The sequence below is a fragment of the Pseudorasbora parva genome, chromosome 23 (genome assembly GCF_024679245.1).
Source record: "Pseudorasbora parva isolate DD20220531a chromosome 23, ASM2467924v1, whole genome shotgun sequence".
Lineage (NCBI taxonomy): Eukaryota > Metazoa > Chordata > Actinopteri > Cypriniformes > Gobionidae > Pseudorasbora > Pseudorasbora parva.
In genome coordinates this window covers 18,882,155-18,901,766 of record NC_090194.1, presented here as the reverse complement: position 1 = coordinate 18,901,766, position 19,612 = coordinate 18,882,155, and the positions used below count along the sequence as shown (strand labels likewise).

Here is a 19,612-nt window from a genome sequence, read left to right as displayed (position 1 = left end):
TATAGATAACATATCTAAGGTTGAAAGTGAGACATTTTGAAATGTCATGGCAAATATTGGTTCATTTTGGACTTCATGAGAGCTACATATTCCAAAAAAGTTGGGACAGGTAGCAATAAGAGACCGGAAAAGTTAAATGTGCATATAAGGAACAGCTGGAGGACCAATTTGCAACTTATTAGGTCAATTGGCAACATGATCGGGTATAAAAAGAGCCTCTCAGTGTGGCAGTGTCTCTCAGAAGTCAAGATGGGCAGAGGATCACCAATTTCCCGCAATGCTGTGGCGAAAAATATTGGAGGAATATCAGAATGGAATTTCTCAGAGAAAAATTGCAAAGAGTTTAAAGTTATCATCATCTGCAGTGCATAATATCATCCAAAGATTCAGAGAATCTGGAAAAAATCTCTGTATGTAGGGTCAAGGAACGGTAAACAATCATACTGCAGCTAACACATCTGGAAAGGCACCATCAATGCTGAAAGGTATATCCAAGTTCTAGAACAACATATGCTCCCATCCAGATGTCATTTCTTTTAGGGAGGACCTTGCATGTCATTTCTTTTAGGGAGGACCTTGCATTTTCCAACATGACAATGTCAGACCACATACTGCATCAATTACAAAATCATGGCTGCATAGAAGAAGGATCCGGGTACTGAAATGGCCAGTCTGCAGTCCAGATCTTTCACCCATAGAAAACATTTGGCACATCATAAAGAGGAAAATGCGACAAAGAAGACTTAAGACAGTTGAGCAACTAGAAGCAACATTTTCTTAGTTTAAAGTTTTGATTTGTCATCAGTGTTGTATTCTGAATAAAATATTGAAATTTGAAACTTCCACATCATTGCATTCTGTTTTATGCAAATTCCTCAGACCCATGTGTAGTGATTTTTACTTTTGTCCACCCAAGGACACTAAGTAAGAGAGTGATTGGTACTCACGTCACCGCTGACGTTGTGAATTTGGATCGCACGTCGCTTAAGGTGTGGTTATGAGTACATCAGATGACCACCTTTCCCCCTGTTAGTTTGGGACACTAGTCAAGGCCTTTTACCTTGGCTGTATGAGAACACTCCGCACAGGAGGCTGCCCAGTCATTTATAATGAATGTAAAGGGGGGAGAGTTGTTCAGCTGATTTATCTGAAAGATTGGTGAGATTTCTAACTTGTAGAGCCTTTTCTGCTTTATCAGCACAAGGAAGACACAATTGTAATAAAATAGATTTTATTAACAAAAGATAAACAGAAAAATTAACACAACTACTAAATGAATACAATGAATGATAAAGGAATAAAGTGCGTAAAATACATAAAATACATGTGAGTAAGTTAAGTGTGGCTATAGAAGAGCTACGTTATCTTATGGAAAGATAAACTGTTGTTTCTCTGAAATTAAGGTGAAGAACCTTATTATGCATTAAACAAATAAACAAAAGATTATTTGTTATTAACTAGCATCAGTTATATTACTTGTAATGTAAATTACAAAATCATATACTGATAATATACAACAATGCCAAGGTCTCTAGAAAGAGGTTTGGTTAAGTGATATTTACGTTCCCCGTGGTTGAGTAAGCAGTCCGATGGTGATGACTTCTTCCAATGGTTTTGCTGGGAGACAGTGCATTGAAGAAAGGAGCTGGAATCTGTTTCAACAGCCTTGAACACGAAGATCTGTGGGATGCTGATCTCCTGGGGCACCAAAGGGTCCTAAAATCTGGAACACGCAGATGAGGCCCTGAAGTAGGTGCAGAAGGTCCTTAATCTGGAACACGCAGACGAAGGAACCTTGAAGTGAAGGTTTGCTCTCCTGAGCTTAACCTTGTTGCAAATGTCTCTCTGTGTCTTCTGCCTCTTTGGACCAGACACTCAGAAGTTTGTCAATCTGCTCTGGTCTCATTAGCATGGAGACTCTGGACCTGCTGCAGTCGTCTGGCTGGACTAAAACTCTGAACGTAGTGTTGGTTAATGTCTCTTTCCTCACCGGCTGGAGGCTCAGAACGTTGTCGTATCTGTTGCTGCCTCACAAGCTGTAGATTCAGATCCTTGGATCTTGTGTTGTCTCTCTGGTTAAACCAGAGGCTCAGAACTTGGTTGCTCTGTCACAGTCTAATCCTCAGCGGACAGACTCAGAACTTGGTGAACTGTTTGTCTCTCGCATGGAGACTCAGAACCTGATTGCTCTGTCACAGTCTAATCCTCAGTGGACAGACTCAGAACTTGGTGAACTGTTTGTCTCTCACATGGAGGAGACTCAGAACAAGGAGTGTCTATTGAAAGGGTACCTTTACCCTTTTCCGAATAGGAGGAGATTGCAATTTGGCGCTTCTCCATTCCAGTGTTGCAATTGGCTGCCGGCATCAGAAAGGGCACACTGTGTGGCCCACCCTTCTTTCCCCTGTGGAACTCATTTGCATACTGTACACAGTTAGACGTCTTTAAAGGGTCTTTAAAGTTCACCAATGCATTTCTCACTTTCCAAACCACCACCAGAATACCCTTGGCAATATACTAAACAAATAGACACCAAACATGATGGAAAAAGATTGAACTGTCATGTGTTCATTCATTTGTTCATTAACAGCTGCATTTGTGGAAGATGTTGCATTACAAATAGCTGTCACTGAGAATACTTATTTCTCTGAGTAAGTATGAGATGGATGTGTGTAGTTTACATCAGTTGTAAGGTTTCCAAACATAGTTGTGAATGGATTTGGATGGATCAGTTTTGGTTTTTCTTTGTTTCACCCACTACTGCTGAGGTCCTGAGGAATGTTTATGGCCGTCACAAATCAGGACATTAGGGAGCCGTCTCTAGGTGGCTGAAGGGCAGAAACTGCATGTGGACCAATGAGAAGTCCTGTCCTTCCTGGGCTTGGTACTAGAGGTCTTCTTCTTGCCCTCAAAGAGGTGTCTGGATGTTGTCCAAGCATCTTTATCTGATGGGTTGGACATCTTGTTTGTGCTAGTCCAACAAGATCCAATCAAAATGGAGCAAACCTTTGAAAAAGAGGGGCCCGGCCATAAACTGGGCCCTGGAATTCTGCTGTCCACTACACATGGCATTTAATTGGCTCATTTTGTAAGAAATCAAAGGTGATAGGCTTCTAAGCGCAACCCTCATTTGTCATTCACTGACTTAACTTGGAGTGACTGAGAAGAGTTGATGCAGAAAAGTTATTTTTATGATCTCTAGACTAGATTACTGAAATGCATTACTGGCTGGCTGTCCTGCATCCTCAATAAACAATACAATCTTACTAGGTCAATGATATATATGATCACATAAAACCAAATTTATAATCTCTACACTGGTTACTTATTAAGTTCCTTATCCATTATAAAGTAATGCTACTGACCGGTGGCTCCCTCAAGCGGAGGAGCCACCGCAGGCCGCCAGGGGACGGCGAGGAAGAGCCTCTCGGATGGTGAGGACCGAGCGGCAGTGTGTCTGGGAACCGGACCAGATTTTAATTTTTTTTTCCTCTCTCCATTCTCTCATCCGGTCGTTAGGTCTCCATCTCCCGCTTCTCTCATCTCGTCTCATCTGTCCATACCCCAGACGCGTGAGATTTGGACGGGGGACGGGGTAGGCGCCGTCTCGGGGTGATGGGGGTATGTCGCGAGGTGAACGAGCGAGAGACATGGGAGGAGCGAGTGAGACCGGGAACGTAATTGCGAAAGAGCGTCACACCAGTCTCGAGTCATCTCATGAGGGAGCTCGGAGGCATATAAGGACGATCGACACCAGTCAAGGACCAGAGAGGACCAGGCCTGGAATTTATGTTATGTTTTGTTTACGTTTTGTTGTGTGTGTGCGGACAGTCGTTCGTGAAGGGCTGCCCGCCGTTTACTTTCGTTTTGTTTATTTATTTTGAATGAAAGTTTGTTGAATGTTCGCCGGTTCCGCCTCCTTCCTTCCATCAAAAAACCTCGTTACTACAACATCAGATGGCGCAGCTGTGCATCAACATACACCCATGCTCGATTTTCTATTTACCCTAATCATTGTTAACAACATGTATTTTTATTTCACTTAGCCCATTGTCTGTGCCTTAATTTTGTTTATTAATAATACATTGTTAGCTAACTGTGTCCTTTGTATGTGTACATATCCAAAAAAATATAACTTGGACACAGTCTCCTCTGAAAAATCACTTTAAATTGTAATGTAGACACATGCATTTTCTGTAAAGCTGCTTTGAAACGATATGTATTGTGAAAAGTGCTAAAAATATAAATGTTAAATTAATCAAATATTATGTTGAAATAATGATACTGTCAAAATAACGAGTTATGTCGAAATAATGACTTGATATATCAAAATAACATGATATGCCTAAATAATTATTAATGGCATAAGTTTTATTTTTTCCCACACACCATACTTCCGCAGAAATAGAAAAATATATCTGACATCTTAAAAACATAATTTTGATACAGATACAAATCCTAAATAGTGTTGTTTCTATTAGTCACTGCCTAGCAAGTAATCAATGTGTTTTCACCATCTCGGTTAACTATAGACCCAATATAGTCTGGCTATGAGTAACCCACTCATTTTGCTAAAATAACTTGTGAGATGTGTTTGGGTTAACTTTTTTGACATGTTCATGTTCTAGATGACCAGTCTATTTGGGCTATGGTTAGACATCTATTAAATAGTCACTGACTCTTAAATATTCACATACATTTTCACTGACAATATCTATATTCCAGCAGCGAGTTGACACAGCAAAGCATTCCAGAGACCCTCTCTCCGAACCCTGAAATTGTAATAAAAATGACTCAATGAAACCAAATGGCTGGGAAAGACACAGTGTCTGCCTCATCTCAAACCAAGACCCCCGTAAGGAACTCTCCAACATGAAACCAAGTGTTATTTAGAAACAATGGTGCGCCCGGACATCAAACAGAGTCTCTTTGCCTACCCCCTCCTTGTTGGTCTACACCATCCAGAGCAGGGGTCTCAAACTCGCGGCCCTTGGGCAACATGGCCCCCTAATTGATATCAAAATTTAGTGTTAGTGCGGCCCGCGCGTTGTTCTTAAAAGCACCTTGTTGCTGAGTCGTTGCGTATGCCACGCTTGCTGATTCGCTTCGTGTGTGTTAATGTGTGAGTTACGTCTGCCATGCCTCATGCAGTATGATTGGTTGACACCGCATGATTGACAGGAACAGAATTTAAGGCTGATCAGACAGTCGAAATGAATGTGGTCTAACAGCACTCAGATGGCCAATTAAATCAAATTTCTGTACTTAGATCGCTATTGTGAGTAGGACTATTTATTCTTTCTCTCATCCTACTGCTCTTTTGCCAGTTCCGAAATGTAATTTATAAGCTGGTAACGGAGGCTTGAGCAGTTGATAGCATTCTACTGCAGTTATTAGAAAGAGACTCTAAACAGCGCTGTTATTACCTCGCTAGTGAAAAAATGTCTCTAAACAGCGCTGTTATTACCCCGCTAGTGAAAAAAATGTCACCTGTAGCCTTTAAGTTGCTTTATGTTGTTTTTTTTAGTCCTGTAATTTCCGTTATTACAGTTATTGTCTTGGTTACGTATGTAACCCTCATTCCCTGAAGGAGGGAACGGAGACGTACGTCGGAACTGACCAACGAATTGGGATCTGATCTCAGAGACCAATCTACTTAGAGAATTTAAAAACGAGCCAATCAGAGATTAGGTATTAGGTATAAATAGGAAGTGGAATGGCAGATCAATGCTTTTTTCCGCTGAGGAGCCGACTAGTGACTGGGCTCCTAGTGGAAGCACAGCACCTGGCGACGGGACGTACGTCTCCGTTCCCTCCTTCAGGAAACAAGGGTTACACATGTAACTGAGACGTTACCTTTCAGTCGGTCACGTTCGATGTACGTCGGAACTGACCGACAAATTGGGATCCCTACCAAAACGCCAGGAGGCTGGCACTTCCAGCGTCCTGCTTGAGCGCACTGTACTGTCTAGTATGGTATGGAAGTCAGGGCTACAAGCAGGGAGGTCAGTCACTGCTGTTTCTACGAGACCCACTCAGTGTGACTACTGAACGTTGGTAAAGCGTGCCCCTCTCGGGAGATGGTACGCTGCGGAGCCATGTCCTTCAGGAAAGGCTTGGTGGCAGAATACACATAAGGACTAACCTGGCAGGGTAGTGCAACATATGGCAGTCTCTGGGGTGGTTCCAACCTAATTGTAGGGGGGAAAGAACACGCCCAGAGACGACAGAGCGGGCTCTGTCAAGGGAAAAACACGGGGCTAGCTGAGTAGGGTAGCGGGTACCGTGGAAGAATACGCATATGGGGTTGCCGTGAGGGAACCACTACATATGGAACTCAGCCTACTTCCACGTTCCACAAGCATATGGGTGCAGGCCTAGCGTCAGACGGTCCGAAACGTCTGACACCGTGGGGGTGACGGAGGAGCTCGACAGGGTTAGCTGTTTTTGGGGAACATAACTGGAGACAAAAAACTCAAGTATCCGGCCCAGAGGGCAGGAGTGGCGTTGCAAGCCGACACTTTAGAACGGGCACTTAGCGCTACTGGCCACTAGGGGGGAGAATGCGGGAATATACTGGCTCTACACTGAGGCTATAGAATCTAGCGAACATGTTAGGTGTCGCCCAGCCCGCAGCTCTACATATGTCTGTCAGCGAGGCGCCTTGAGCCAGCGCCCAGGAGGAAGCTACACTCCTTGTTGAGTGTGCTCGCAACCCGAACGGGCAAGGTACGTCTTGGGACTGGTAAGCCAAGACAATAGCATCCACTATCCAGTGGGCTTACCTCTGCTTAAAGACAGCCTTTCCCTTCTGCTGGCCTCCGTAACAGATGAAGAGTTGCTCTGAGGTCCGAAAGCTTTGGGTCCGGTCAATATAAGCGTGAAGAGCCCGAACCGGACACAACAAAGCCAGGGCTGGGTCTGCCTCCTCCAAAGGCAGCGCTTGCAGGCTCACTACCTGATCCCAGCAGGGAGTGGTAGGAACCTTGGGCACGTATCCGGGCCGGGGTCTCAGGACAAAGTGAGAGTTACCAGGCCTGAATTCTAGGCACGATTCGTTGACCAAAAGATCATGCAGGTCCCCTATCCTCTTAATGGAGGCCAATACGGTAGGGAGCAGTGTCTTCATTGACAACATTTTAAGCTCAATTGACTCCAAAGGCTCGAAGGGAGGGATCTCTAGTGCCCTGAGCACTAGAGCTAAGTCCCAAGAGGGTATCCAGTTTGGGCGAGAAAGATTTAGTCTCCTCACACCTCTGAGGAACCTGACGACTAGGTCGTGCTTTCCCACGGATTTACCTTCAACTGCGTTGTGGTACGCCACTATTGCGGCGACATACACTTTGAGGGTGGAGGGAGATAGCCTTCGCTCCACCCAATCTTGCAGGAAGGAAAGCACAACGCTAATCGAACGACTTCGGGGGTCTTCCCGACAGGAAGAGCACCACTCAACGAACAGGTTCCACTTCAGAGCATAGGGGCGCCTCATAGAGGGGGCTCTAGCTGAAGAGATGGTATCTACAACTGCTTGAGGTAGTCCATCTAAAACCTCCGCGTTCCGTCCAGGGACCAGACATGAAGATTCCAGAGGCCTGGACGCGGGTGCCATAGAGTGCCCCGTCCCTGAGAAAGAAGGTCCTTCCTCAGGGGAATGGGCCAAGGAGGGGCTGTCCCGAGGAGAGTTAGTTTTCTCTCGGGTGACCCCAAGGCCCAACAGGCTGAGGTGACTGAGCACCATGTCCCTGTGTTCGCACAACTGCTCCCGAGACTGGGCGAGAATGAGCCAGCCGTCGAGATAGTTGAGGATGCGAACGCCGCGTTCTCTGAGCGCAACAATGGCTGCCTCCGCAATTTTTGTAAAGACGCAAAGCGTAGGAACGGTCTGTGTCCTTCAGGTCGATCGCTGCGAACCGATCTTGGGGACGGATGCATTCGAAAATGCATTTCTGCGTTAACATCCTGAACGGTAGCTTGTATAGGGCTAGATTCAGGATGCGCAGGTTCAAGACTGATAGTGACCCACCCCCTTTTTTGGGTACAATGAATTAGGGACTGTAGAACCCTGTCTTCATATCTGCTAAAGGAACTGGCTCGATCGCTTCCTTTGCCAGTAGGACCTGGATCTCTGACCGCAAGACATGAGCATCGCTGCTTCGCACAGAGGTGAAGAGGATGCACTTGTACTTGGGTGGCAGGCGGCCGAACTGAATCGCATAGCTGAGTCTGATGGTACGGATGAGCCAACGAGACGGCCTGGGAAGCTGTAACCAGGCTCCCAGGGACCGCACAAGCGGGACCAATGGCACCACAGACATACCCGGGGTGGGGCAGCAAAATAGAGTGCTCTGGCTCAACGGAGGTGGCCTGGAGTGTTGTCTGACTACTCCAGAGTGGGGCAGAGTGTGGGTGAGAAGGCCCGGGGGTGTACTCGAAGCCCACTCTGCTGCCCCCTGGCGAGGGGAGGGGAGGGGAGGGAGGGAGAGACAAGGCCCGGAGACGTCGTAAACTGCCAACCTGGCCCTCTTAGGGCTCAGAGAGATAAGAAACTGCTCTTTTTGTGAAAAAGTGGGTACCGCCAAACTCTGGAGAGCTGGCGGCAGAGTTGTAATCACACCAGTCAGGGCCCCCGGTCCTCCTCTGGGGGGTGGGGGAGGGATGCGGACATCATCTCCCTCAGAGAAGCTAGTGTTCTCCCTGGGCTGCCCGTCTCAGGGTCGCTTCCCCTTGTGCTTGCCTGCCGGTTTAGCGTCTTGAGCGGGTTCGGCGCCACCCTTGCATCTGGCACCCTGCTTTGCTGGTGGTGGCTGCTGCTTTGGCTTGCCAGGTGCGGAGGCGGACGCTGGGGGACGCCCTCGGCGATGAGCAGACGGTGGTGCTGCAGCCGGGCGACGAGGTGGAGGCAGCAGCGGGTCACCGGGGCAGGATATTCTTGATAGCCTCTGTCTGCCTCTGGGCCACCGAGAACTGCTGGGCAAAGTTCTCGATGGCGTCGCCGAAGAGGCCCGCCTGACAGATTGGGGCATTAAGGAATCGCACCTTGTCTGCATCTCGCATATCTGTCAGGTTCCTGGACCACAAGCGTGGCCATCGGCCGACCCAGGGAGCGTGCAGTTACTTTTGTCGCTCTAAGGGCGAGGTCCGTCACCGCACACAGTTCCTTCAAAATGCCCTGGTCAAAACTACCCTCGTACAGTTCCATGAGCGGTTTGGCCTGGTAGACCTGCAGGAGTGCCATGGCATGCAATGCTGATGTGGCTTCTCCACAGGCTGTGTAAGCCTTCCACATTATACTGGACGAGAACTTAGACGCCCGGGAGGGGAGACGCGGGGCACCCCGCCAGTCTGCAGCGGTCTTGGGATACAGGTGCATCACCACCAACTGCTCAACTGGGGGAATCCCACGTAACCCTGCACAGCACCACCATTGAGGGTAGTGAGGACGGAGGAGTCTGTCGATCGCAGACGAGCGCTGTAGGGAGCCGCCCACGACTTTGAGATCTCCTGATGCACTTCCAGGAAGAAAGGCACCGGGGCGGGGCGCTGAGAACCAGCACGGGCTGTCCCGAGAAACCAATCATCCGACCGCAAAGGTTCTGGACACGGTGGAGGGTTCCACTCGAGCCAGACACTTGCGGCGGCCCGGGTAAGCATAGCTGTAATCTCTGGGTCCGACTTGGACAACGCTGTCACACCCGAAGGGGGCAATACAGCCGCAGCCGAATCCTCATCCTCAGAGCCCATTAGCTTGTCCCCCGATGCTGCGACCAGCATCCTGTCTTCCGCCGGAGCCCCAAAAGTGACGGCTGGCGCTCCACATGGGAGGTGAACATGCCCTTCCGGAAGCTCCACTGGCACAGTGGAGGGGGGAGGGGCCCGAGGAGCCATCTGACCCATCGGGTTTGCCCTGACCGTCACCCTCAGGTCCCCACCCAGGTCATCAGCCAAAGTAGCAGCCCTCTGCTTTGTAGCGGGAAGGCCGCTAGATCGAGGGGATGCGCAAGGGTGCTCCACCTGCTTTGAGGTATTGGAGTCTGGACCTAAGCACTGCGATGGTCATATTCCCGCAGTGGGAACATGACTCATTGACGAACGCTGCCTCAGCGTGCTGAACGTCCAAACATGCGAGACAACGAACGTGACCGTCAAGCGGGACAAGAATCGACCGCACCCAGAAACACACGGTTTGAATGACATCTTGAAAAAGACGCAGGGTCAAATCGTGTTGCTCTTTTAGAATGGAAAAACTGCTCTTTTAGCGTGCTGAAACACTCAGGGAGATGACCGCGGCTACACACAGTCCGGAAGTGCAAGCCTGTGTGAGCACTCAATACAAAGGGAAAACGCCCAGCGAACCAACAAGCTCTTTTAGTGTTTTGTAAGTCGATCTCTCGCTGACGCACTGTCACACCCGCACTGGCAGTTCTCCTTCTCTCACAAGACTCTTTTCACACACTCCTCATAGACACAGTAAACACTGTTTGGCACCGAAGTAGAAAGCATTGATCTGCCATTCCACTTCCTATTTATACCCGCGCTACGGGGCGGAGCATGGAATGCACGGATCACATGCCAATCTCCGATTAGCTCGTTTTTACATACTCGAAGTAGATTGGTCTCTGAGATCAGATCCCAATTCGTCGGTCAGTTCCGATGTGACATTCCACATTGAATGTGACCGACTGAAAGGGAACTATGATATGGAACTGTAAAGTGGTCAAGAGAGCTGCCTGGAACTATGTTCACTGTGCGTTTCCCAGAAAAATATTTGCACACCTCAGAAGGTTCATCAGCCAATAAGATTCAAGCATTCAACGGCCGTAGTATAAACATAGTAGTATTACATATTGAATATGATTATTCACTTTTGGGACTAATAATATATTTAACAAATATTGTTTGCAAATATTCCCAAAAAGATTATTTCCCAGAATTTTGTTTCCTGTTCTGTTTTACCTGGTTACAGCCTTGCTTTGAATTAGTCTATTATTTTAAATAAAATTAATAAATACAATTAAATCATTCATTATTTCATTATTACACAATGATTTAATTTCTATAGGCTATATTTAAAAAAAAAAAATGAGACGGCAAGATAACTATGTTCATGAATCATGTTCATGTTATGTTCATGTTCAGATGGAAAGTTCAAATTTAAAGGAACAGTTCATGTTCAGAAGACACATTCATGTTGAAGAACTGTTAATAATAAAGTTTGATTATACCCGCCCACAACAATATCTGATCGGCCGGAGACGCCCTCGATGGCGGACTTTGAGGATTTAAAACACAGGACAAACAAGATGTGTTTATGTGCTTATACTGACTGCCATTTTTTTGCGGTGACTTCTGCTTGGTCGCGCAGGCTTTTCCAGCTCCCTGCCTGCACGACCAAGCAGAAGTCACCGCAAAAAAATGGCAGTCAGTATAAGCACATAAACACATCTTGTTTGTCCTGTGTTTATGTGCTTATACTGACTGCCATTTTTTTGCGGTGACTTCTGCTTGGTCGCGCAGGCTTTTCCAGCTCCCTGCCTGCACGCTTCACTGTCCTCCGAGCTACCCAGAGCTCTTCACCACGCTTCAAAGCTCCCACACGATTGCGCACACCAGGGACATGAATGGCCCGAAGAGACCTCAGACACTTCTGACTACAGAGGAGGAGATGGCGGGCAACATGCAATGGCAGCATAGAATACCCTGATGGTTTGCTGTACACAATGGTTGCAGTGTGGTCCGTATGGACCAATACATCTTTGCCCCATATCCGGCCTTTGAGGTGACTCATAGCACGAAATACTGCTAACAACTCGAGGCAATTGATGTGCCAATGCAGGTCCGGGTCCGTCCAAACCCCTGACACTGCATGCCCGTTGTAAGTGGCACCCCGTCCCATGGTGGAGGCATCTGTGAAAATCACAGCATGCCACGACACCTGTTCTAGAGGCACTCCGGCCTGAAGGAACAAGGGGTCTAACCACGGGCTGAAGGTACAGCAGCAGGCCAGTATAATGCTCACCTGCTGAGTGCTGTGTTGCCACACCCATCTCAGGACTCAGCCATGAAGCCAATGCTAATGCAGTCTCATATGAAGCAAGCCGAGCGGTGTTACTGCCGCCAGTGAGGGAATGGGTGAAAGTGAGCAGCTGGTGCCGTTTCAGTGGAACCACCATCCTGCCTTTATTCAGGCAGTTCAGCATCGACTGGACGCGCTCCTCCGTGAGGCGCACAGTCCGTACCACCGAATCCAACTCCATACAGAGAAAAGAGATCCTCTGCACGGGGGCAAGTTTGCTCTTTTCCCAGTTGACCCGAACACCCAACTGGCTGAGGTGTATGAGAACCAGGTTCCTGTGTTGGCACAACTGCTCCTGGGACTGTGCTATGAGGAGTCTTTATAAAGACACAGGGGGACAGAGCCAGCCTAAAGGGAAGGACTTTGCTCAAACGCAAAGTGCAGCAATGCGCATCCTTCAGGTTGATCGCTGCAAACCAATTTTGGAGACGGATGCACTCAAAAATGTGTTTCTGCGTGAGCATCTTGAATGGTACCCTGTGAAAACTACAATTCAGTACTCGCAGACCCAAGCTCTGCCGTAACTCACCCTTTTTTTGGGGTACAATGAAGTACGTGCTGTAGAAGCCTGTCTTCATATCGGCTGGAGGGACCGGATCTATCGTGTCCTTTGCCAGTAAATGGTAAATGGACTGCATTTATATAGCGCTTTTATCCAAAGCGCTTTACATTTTTGCCTCACATTCACCCATTCATACACCGACGGCGATGTCAGCCATGTAAGGCGCCATCCAGCTCATCGGGAGCAGCTGGGGTTAGGTGTCTTGCTCATGGACACTTCGACACTTGGTCAGGTGGAACCGGGGATTGAACCACCAACCTTCTGGTTTGTAGACAACCTACATGAACCACTGAACCACTGCCGCCCACTGCCGCTGCCAGTAGGACTGCGATCTCCATACGCAGGACATGGGCATCTGCCGCCTCACAGAAGTGTGGCAGAGGCCCATGAACCTGGGGGTGGGGGGTCCAAATGAGCCAGCGAGACTGACTGGGGAGCTCGAACCAGACTCGCAGAAGCTGAACAAGCAGGGCCATAGGGACCAACGGCATACCCACAGTGGGGCAGCGAGGTGGAATGCAGGCACCAGCCTGGGGCGACGGTCTCGTGGAGGCGGCCCACAGTGAGGTGTAAGTGTGCTGTGCAACGCATACCTGATTCCACGGGTGGGCAGAGGAGAGGAAAGAAGAGGAAGATGAATGTGGTCTGGCGTTTAACCGGCCACAACTCTCCGAACCCCTGATGACCCAGAGATAGAGGAACTGCTTATTTTTCTTGAGAGAGAGAATTTGGGTACCACTGGTTGTGACACCAGCGGCAGAACAGAATTTAGACTCAAAACATTCTCTGCACGGCCCTCCTTCAGAGAAAAAGCAGTCCTGCCTATCTCCAGGTCACCAGTCTCAGAGGTGATTTTTCACCAACCGCTAAAACAGCAGTAGAGACGGGTGGTGTCGTCTTCCTGCAGCGGACACAGTAGAGCGGACACAGTAGAGCAGACTGTGCCGAGGTTTTTTTTTTTTTTTTTTTTGCAGGGGGCAACGGCCTTGCTCAGACTGAGGGGCGGCCCACGTGGCACTCTGATGGTACATCAGGGGATGCTCTTGATTGCCTCAGCCCGCTACTGACTGCTAAGAACTGCTGGGCTCAGTGCTCTACAGTGCCACTGAAATAGCCACCTTGTGAGATGGGAGCATAGTGAAAGTGTACTTGACGACCACTCGCACCTCAGCAAGGCAAGCCAGGGGGCATTTCTGGACAACAGAGGTGGACATCATCTGGCCGAGGGCCTGCGCTGTGACTTGATCATGGTTAGTCAATATGCGCAGCTCAACCCTGTCTCAGAACTACCCTTGTGCATTTAGAGTGCAGGGTGGAGGTGGTCTGCACACAGCCACCCCATCGTTGAGGGTAGTGAGGGAGGAAAAACTTATGCAGTTTTGGCCCCTTCGGCATTACATATCCAAAGTAGTTCCATACTGACAAGTTTTACATGCACATCTGGGAATCACCTCCACCACTCGGCTCCGAAGCAAAAGGATGATTTGATGGAAGCACCTGTGCCTCATTTATACCCGTGCTGCGTGGCATGAGCAGCTGGTGCATTGTGCATTGGTTCGTTTAGTTACAATTATAGTAGATTGGCTCAAGCGAGATTTCTATTCATCGGTACTTCGACGTGGCATCAAGAGTGACCGACTGAATGGGAGCTAAAATGTCTATTGATTAGGTGCGGCTTAGTGGTTCATGTAGATTGTCTACAAACCGGAAGATTGGTGGTTCAATCCCCGGTTCCACCTGACCAAGGGTGAATAAGTGAGTGAATAGGTGAAAGTGAGGCAACATGTAAAGCGCTATATAAATCAACATGTAAAGCGCTATTTAAATGGAGTCCATTTACCCTAAAATGATGCATTCATTATTATTGCTATTACTTTATGTATGTTGTTATTTATTTATATATATTTCATATTAAAAATGTTTTGTTATGAAAGTTATATAGCAACACTCATTTTATAAATATAAAATACTTACTAATGAGATTTGCTCTAAATAATATCTTCTAGATTACATTTTACATTTATTTGCCCTTTAATCTGAATTCCATGTCTATTCATAGAAATAAGACAGCAGACAAATAAATAATCAACATTATTTTCTAAAGAGCATAATGTAGGGTAAACCTACCCCCAGACAATTCTTCTCCATGGGGTTTCCAGTTCTATATAAAGTATATTGAAAGAAAACACAGTTTATATAACAATCTATTGTATGTGTGCTCTGTCAGAATACAAATCATAATAATGAAAACATGAACAAGAGTTGTAAATCATTGCCTATCTCTACCTTGTCTTGGTGGTGGATCTGGTTTAGATGGTGTTGGATCCGGTCGTGATGCACTGCCTCCCATTCTTTGGCTATTTCTTAGAAGAATGATCACTTAACGTTTGTTCAGTCAGTCTGCAGCCCAGTGTGAAAGCTTAAAGGGGGGGTTAAAAACTCAGTTTCAGTCAATCTCATGTCAATCTTGAGCACCTATCTCCGAAAAGTATTTAGTTTTATCATATTTATAAAAGAAATATGGGCTGTACCAAGTCTTTCCGGAAAAAAAACGAGCGCCTGGAGGCGTATCGTGTGGGCGAAGCTAAAGAATGACGAATGCGCAAAGCGGTGACATCCTCAAGCGTAGAGAAACCCTTGCTATCGATCTCAGCTAATAGATATGATCCAGAATCATATTCGGAGGCTGAAATATAAACAGCTACAGCAGGACGTCCGTCTCTGTGGTATGTACTGTATTTAGTGGCCTGTCAACATTTGTGTGTCTTTACTCGCAGTTTATGAGGTTTTGCACGTCATACTAGTGTAACGTTATACATAGAACAGCAATGAAGTCCGTTAGCGCATTTGAATGACGAAGCACGCGATCGTGTCGTTTACTGATGTTTACTCACGCGACGATAAGCAACAGCACAGACATTTGAAGCAGTTTTACTCACCGGCTGCTTCCAAAGCAGGACCGAACCTTTATCGCTGGGACTGCTCCGTCAAAAACACACTTCTTGGAGTGTGGAGATCCACTTTGCGATGCGACTGAAGCGATGTTGCGAAGCTTCCCGTCATTTCTGCAATCAAATCGGTTCAAATGCAGCGCTGCCTTCCCGGAAGTAGTTTAATGTCAAAGTGGAGGAATGAAGTGGAGCGCGCAACGGACTATAACCAACATAAGTGTTCACGGACGACTGGATCTGCAGCTTGAGAGAGTGTTTATGGGCGTGCATTTCCTCTCTCGCTCTAGTCACGCGCGTGCGCACCCTACCGGGAGAAGAGCCCGTACGGCCCATACAAGGACCGGTCTATTAACGTCAAGCTGAGCCATACTCGAAAAAGACTCCGAAACTTGTGAGAAACCAGAAGGAGTATTTTTAACACAGAAACACTCCATCAAACGTCCAACATTAATTTTTGAAACTTTGTCTATGTTTAGGATGGGAATCCAAGTCTTTAACAGTGTAAAAAGCTCAGTATGCATGAAACAGCATTTCACCCCCCCCCCCCCCCCCCCCTAAACCACAGTACCCCTTTATATAAGCTACTGTTCCTTTTTCACTTTTACTTTCAATTTTACAAAGAATACTGGGAACAGTATTTTTTTAAATCATATCAAATTAAATGTCGGATACACATCATCAGTACAAAGTAAAATATGTATAATCCTAACAGGATGCAGAAAGTGAATCCTTTAAATCCATTAAAGACCTGCAAGATGACAGGGCGTATGTTAACTGAGTAACAGAGAGAAACAGCGTAGTGCGCACACTCTCTCTGTCTTCAGAAGCAGCACCGTCTTAGCATATTTCACTCACATTTTACGTTAGTGTTAGTCAAAATCAAAAGGTCGGAAGACCGAATCAATGTCAGACCATTTTTCCTTGAATTTTGACTCTTCTCTGACTCACCAGTTTGAATCTGCTCTCCTCGCCCCTTCTACGCCAGTCTGTTCAGCCACACTTTCTCTGCCTGCATTTCCAGGAATTAGAAACTGAAAGTGATTTGGAAGTGCTGTGTCATTCCAGGGAGAGGGGGCCAAGATAGCAAAGGCACAAACCTACAGAATAAAAAGGTTTGTGTGATTATTTATATATTTAATATCTGATACTGTATATATACACAGATTGGAGACCAAAAAAAGAAAGAAAAAAAAAGATGTATTTTTATGGTAAGGTGTTGGGTCACCACGATGTCACTAAAACAGCTTAAAGGAATACCACTTTTTTTGAAAATAGGTTCATTTTCCAAGTCCCTTTGAGTTAAACGTTTAAAGTTAAAGTTTTGTATCTGGTATCTGGTGCTAGCACTTTTAGCATAGCTTAACATACATCATTGAATCATATTAGACCATCAGCAACAGTGCTCAAAAAATGACCAAAGACTTAATATTTTTCCTATTTAAAACTTGACTCTTCTATAGTTACATCATTTACTAAGACCAACGAAAAATTTTAAGTTGCTATTTTTTTAGACCGTCATAGCTAGGAACTATTTTCTCATTCCTGCATAGGAACTTTGTGGCCGTCATAGGTGCAGCGGCGCAATGATATTACACAGCGCCGGAAAATAAGCAAACTTCCGTTGTAACCATGGAGACGTTTGTGAGAGATGATTCAGAAGATATTTACTTTGGTGCAAATCCCGAACCGTGGCTACATGAACCGGAATAACAATTAAACTGATGACAAGCTTTTGAAATGTGGAAGAGAAAGTGTGGCTGAACAGACTGGGGCAGAAAGGATGAGGAGAGCAGATTCAAACTGGTGAGTCAGAAAAGAGTCAAAATTCAAGGAAAAATGGTCTGACATGGATTCGGTCTTCCGACCTTTTGATTTTGACTAACATTAACCTGTTAAGCTGACTTCCAAATTTTGAAAAAATCCTAAGAAATGTATACTCAGACTAAAACAAATACAGTTTGTGAATCCTTTGCACTAAAAGCATAATTATGGTCTCATTTGAAAGCAGACACCTAGCAGTTTACTGTAAAGTCAAAATGATAATATTTTTATAATCAAAAAAAGCTATAATAAGCTTCAAAGTTTTGTAAAGTTATTAGAAATTTATTTGTATGAAATATCTTTATGAAAATAAAATTGAAGTGGGCCTTGGAGAAATCTAGAAATGCACTACAGCTAAAGCCACAAGTCTGACCATGTTATATTTCAGATCTGAAGATGATCAGTCTAAAACTCTGAATTTTATTAAACGTTTTACAAGATCGTTTCATGTGATTTTATTTTGAGATATCTCTGAAATATCAACTGATGTTTATTGCCACATCTTCTCAACTTTCATTCGCTATATTGCCTCTATTGTTTAGAGGTGCAAACTGCCCCATTCAGTTTGTCTCCCCGGCACACATTCACACTTCTGCGGACTGGTTATGGCTCCAATTATTATTCTTTTGTCTGCATTATAATTACTAACGATTCTCTATTCAAACTGTTCTATTCAAACCTCATTTCTAAATCAAACCTCTCACTTTACCCTCACTGAGACTCTATTGAATGCATTTCGTCCAAATAAGCATTTCAGTAGTTTTACATTTAGAAAATATTCATAAAAATAAGTATTTACTCAGTGGCAGGTGCATCTAGGGCAAGCTAGCATGTTAGCTTAGCACACCAGCAAAACAACAATTTATACGATTAAAATCATGTTTTATTCAAAACTTGCTTTATATCACTTAATAATTTATATGTAGAGTATTTTATATAACAATATGTGATCTCATATAGCTTCGGGTCAAACAATCTGACAGAAAATATACAATGCTAAAAGCTATGTGGAATAGCATTGCCTTATAAATATCATCTATTATGAAACCACCCAACATGGCATAAAGAACACAGACCAACCATATATTGCCGCGATTGTGTGTTTATTGTCTTAAAACGTGTCTATCTGCATAAAATAGCGATATAACGATCTCTGGAAGCTGTTTTGGAAATGTCAGATACTTCCTGAATGTCACATGTGCTGCGTCCCAATTCGCCTACTTATACTACGTCCTAAAAGTATGTACTCTTTTTGTGAAGAAAAAGTATATACTTTTGAGTGTGTAGCAGAAAAGTATGCAAGCTTCGGGACATACTACTTCGCCATCTTTAACGGACTCTGTCGCTTAGTTACGTGCATCCCGTCACCGTTTATCTGCCCTGTCAATCATCGTCAGATTCGTCACAGTTCAAATCCTTCACATTCAGTTTAATCTCCTACCGTATCGGAGAGAAATGTAGCCGCTCGTTGATCTGCCATTTGTGGGTCTTTAATGCAGAGACTCTCCTCATGTGTTTGCAGTTTGAATATAATGATGCATTTAAAAGTTAATGGCCAAAAATGTCATTACAAAAGTTCACAATGCTGCTGCAGGTGAAACATAATGTAGACAACACTGAATAAATATATTTTTGTCAGGTTAAATATTGATAGGGTCACTCAAACCCCTTTATCCAAACTTCTCTACTTAACCATCGAACTCGCACATCCGTCATGTTTGTAGTTTTTTAACGCTTTTTATCCGCGTTTGTAGTTCTAATCGAATCCTCGTCCAACTCGCAATGGGTTGTGGGCAATATCAGCCGTTAGAGTGCCCATCGATCCATACTGTGAATTCGGACCGGAAATAGTAAACCATCCGGGAATCTTTGGAATACTCTTTTCAACATACTACGATTTGGGACATACTAATTCTATTTTCGTATACTATTTAGGATGGATAGTATGCGAATTGGGACGCAGGGTTGGTGCGTCTGTTCTTCATCTATGCATATGGGAGTGAATTTTCAGTAGTACAGCTTTCCAGCGCCCTCCGGCTGCCAGAATGAATTGAAAACACAGCATATCACAGTATACTGCGCTCATAATCATACATCCGCGGATTTTGGATAAAGATTTAATAAATAATATTCTCTGTATAGAAATTTGACTCAAACATGTGAGAATCTATCAATATTTCTCCACATCTGCACACATTTGAAGTA

At 45.5% G+C, this 19,612-nt stretch overlaps 1 protein-coding gene across 2 annotated transcripts in view; it reads right to left on the bottom strand.

Moving 5' to 3' along the window:
• The window catches only part of LOC137062308 (interferon-induced protein 44-like), a 60,351-nt gene extending 43,685 nt beyond the window's left edge, over window positions 1-16,666 (bottom strand). For both annotated transcript variants that reach the window (XM_067433171.1, XM_067433172.1), the window contains exons 1-3: window positions 16,535-16,666; window positions 14,922-15,054; window positions 14,763-14,796 (exon numbers count right to left, since the gene is read on the bottom strand). In XM_067433171.1, the coding sequence (XP_067289272.1) occupies window positions 14,763-14,796; window positions 14,922-14,985 (98 nt within the window). In that variant the 5' untranslated portion in view covers window positions 14,986-15,054; window positions 16,535-16,666. The remainder of the gene's footprint in view (window positions 1-14,762; window positions 14,797-14,921; window positions 15,055-16,534) is intronic.
• Between the last annotated feature and the right edge of the window lie 2,946 nt (window positions 16,667-19,612).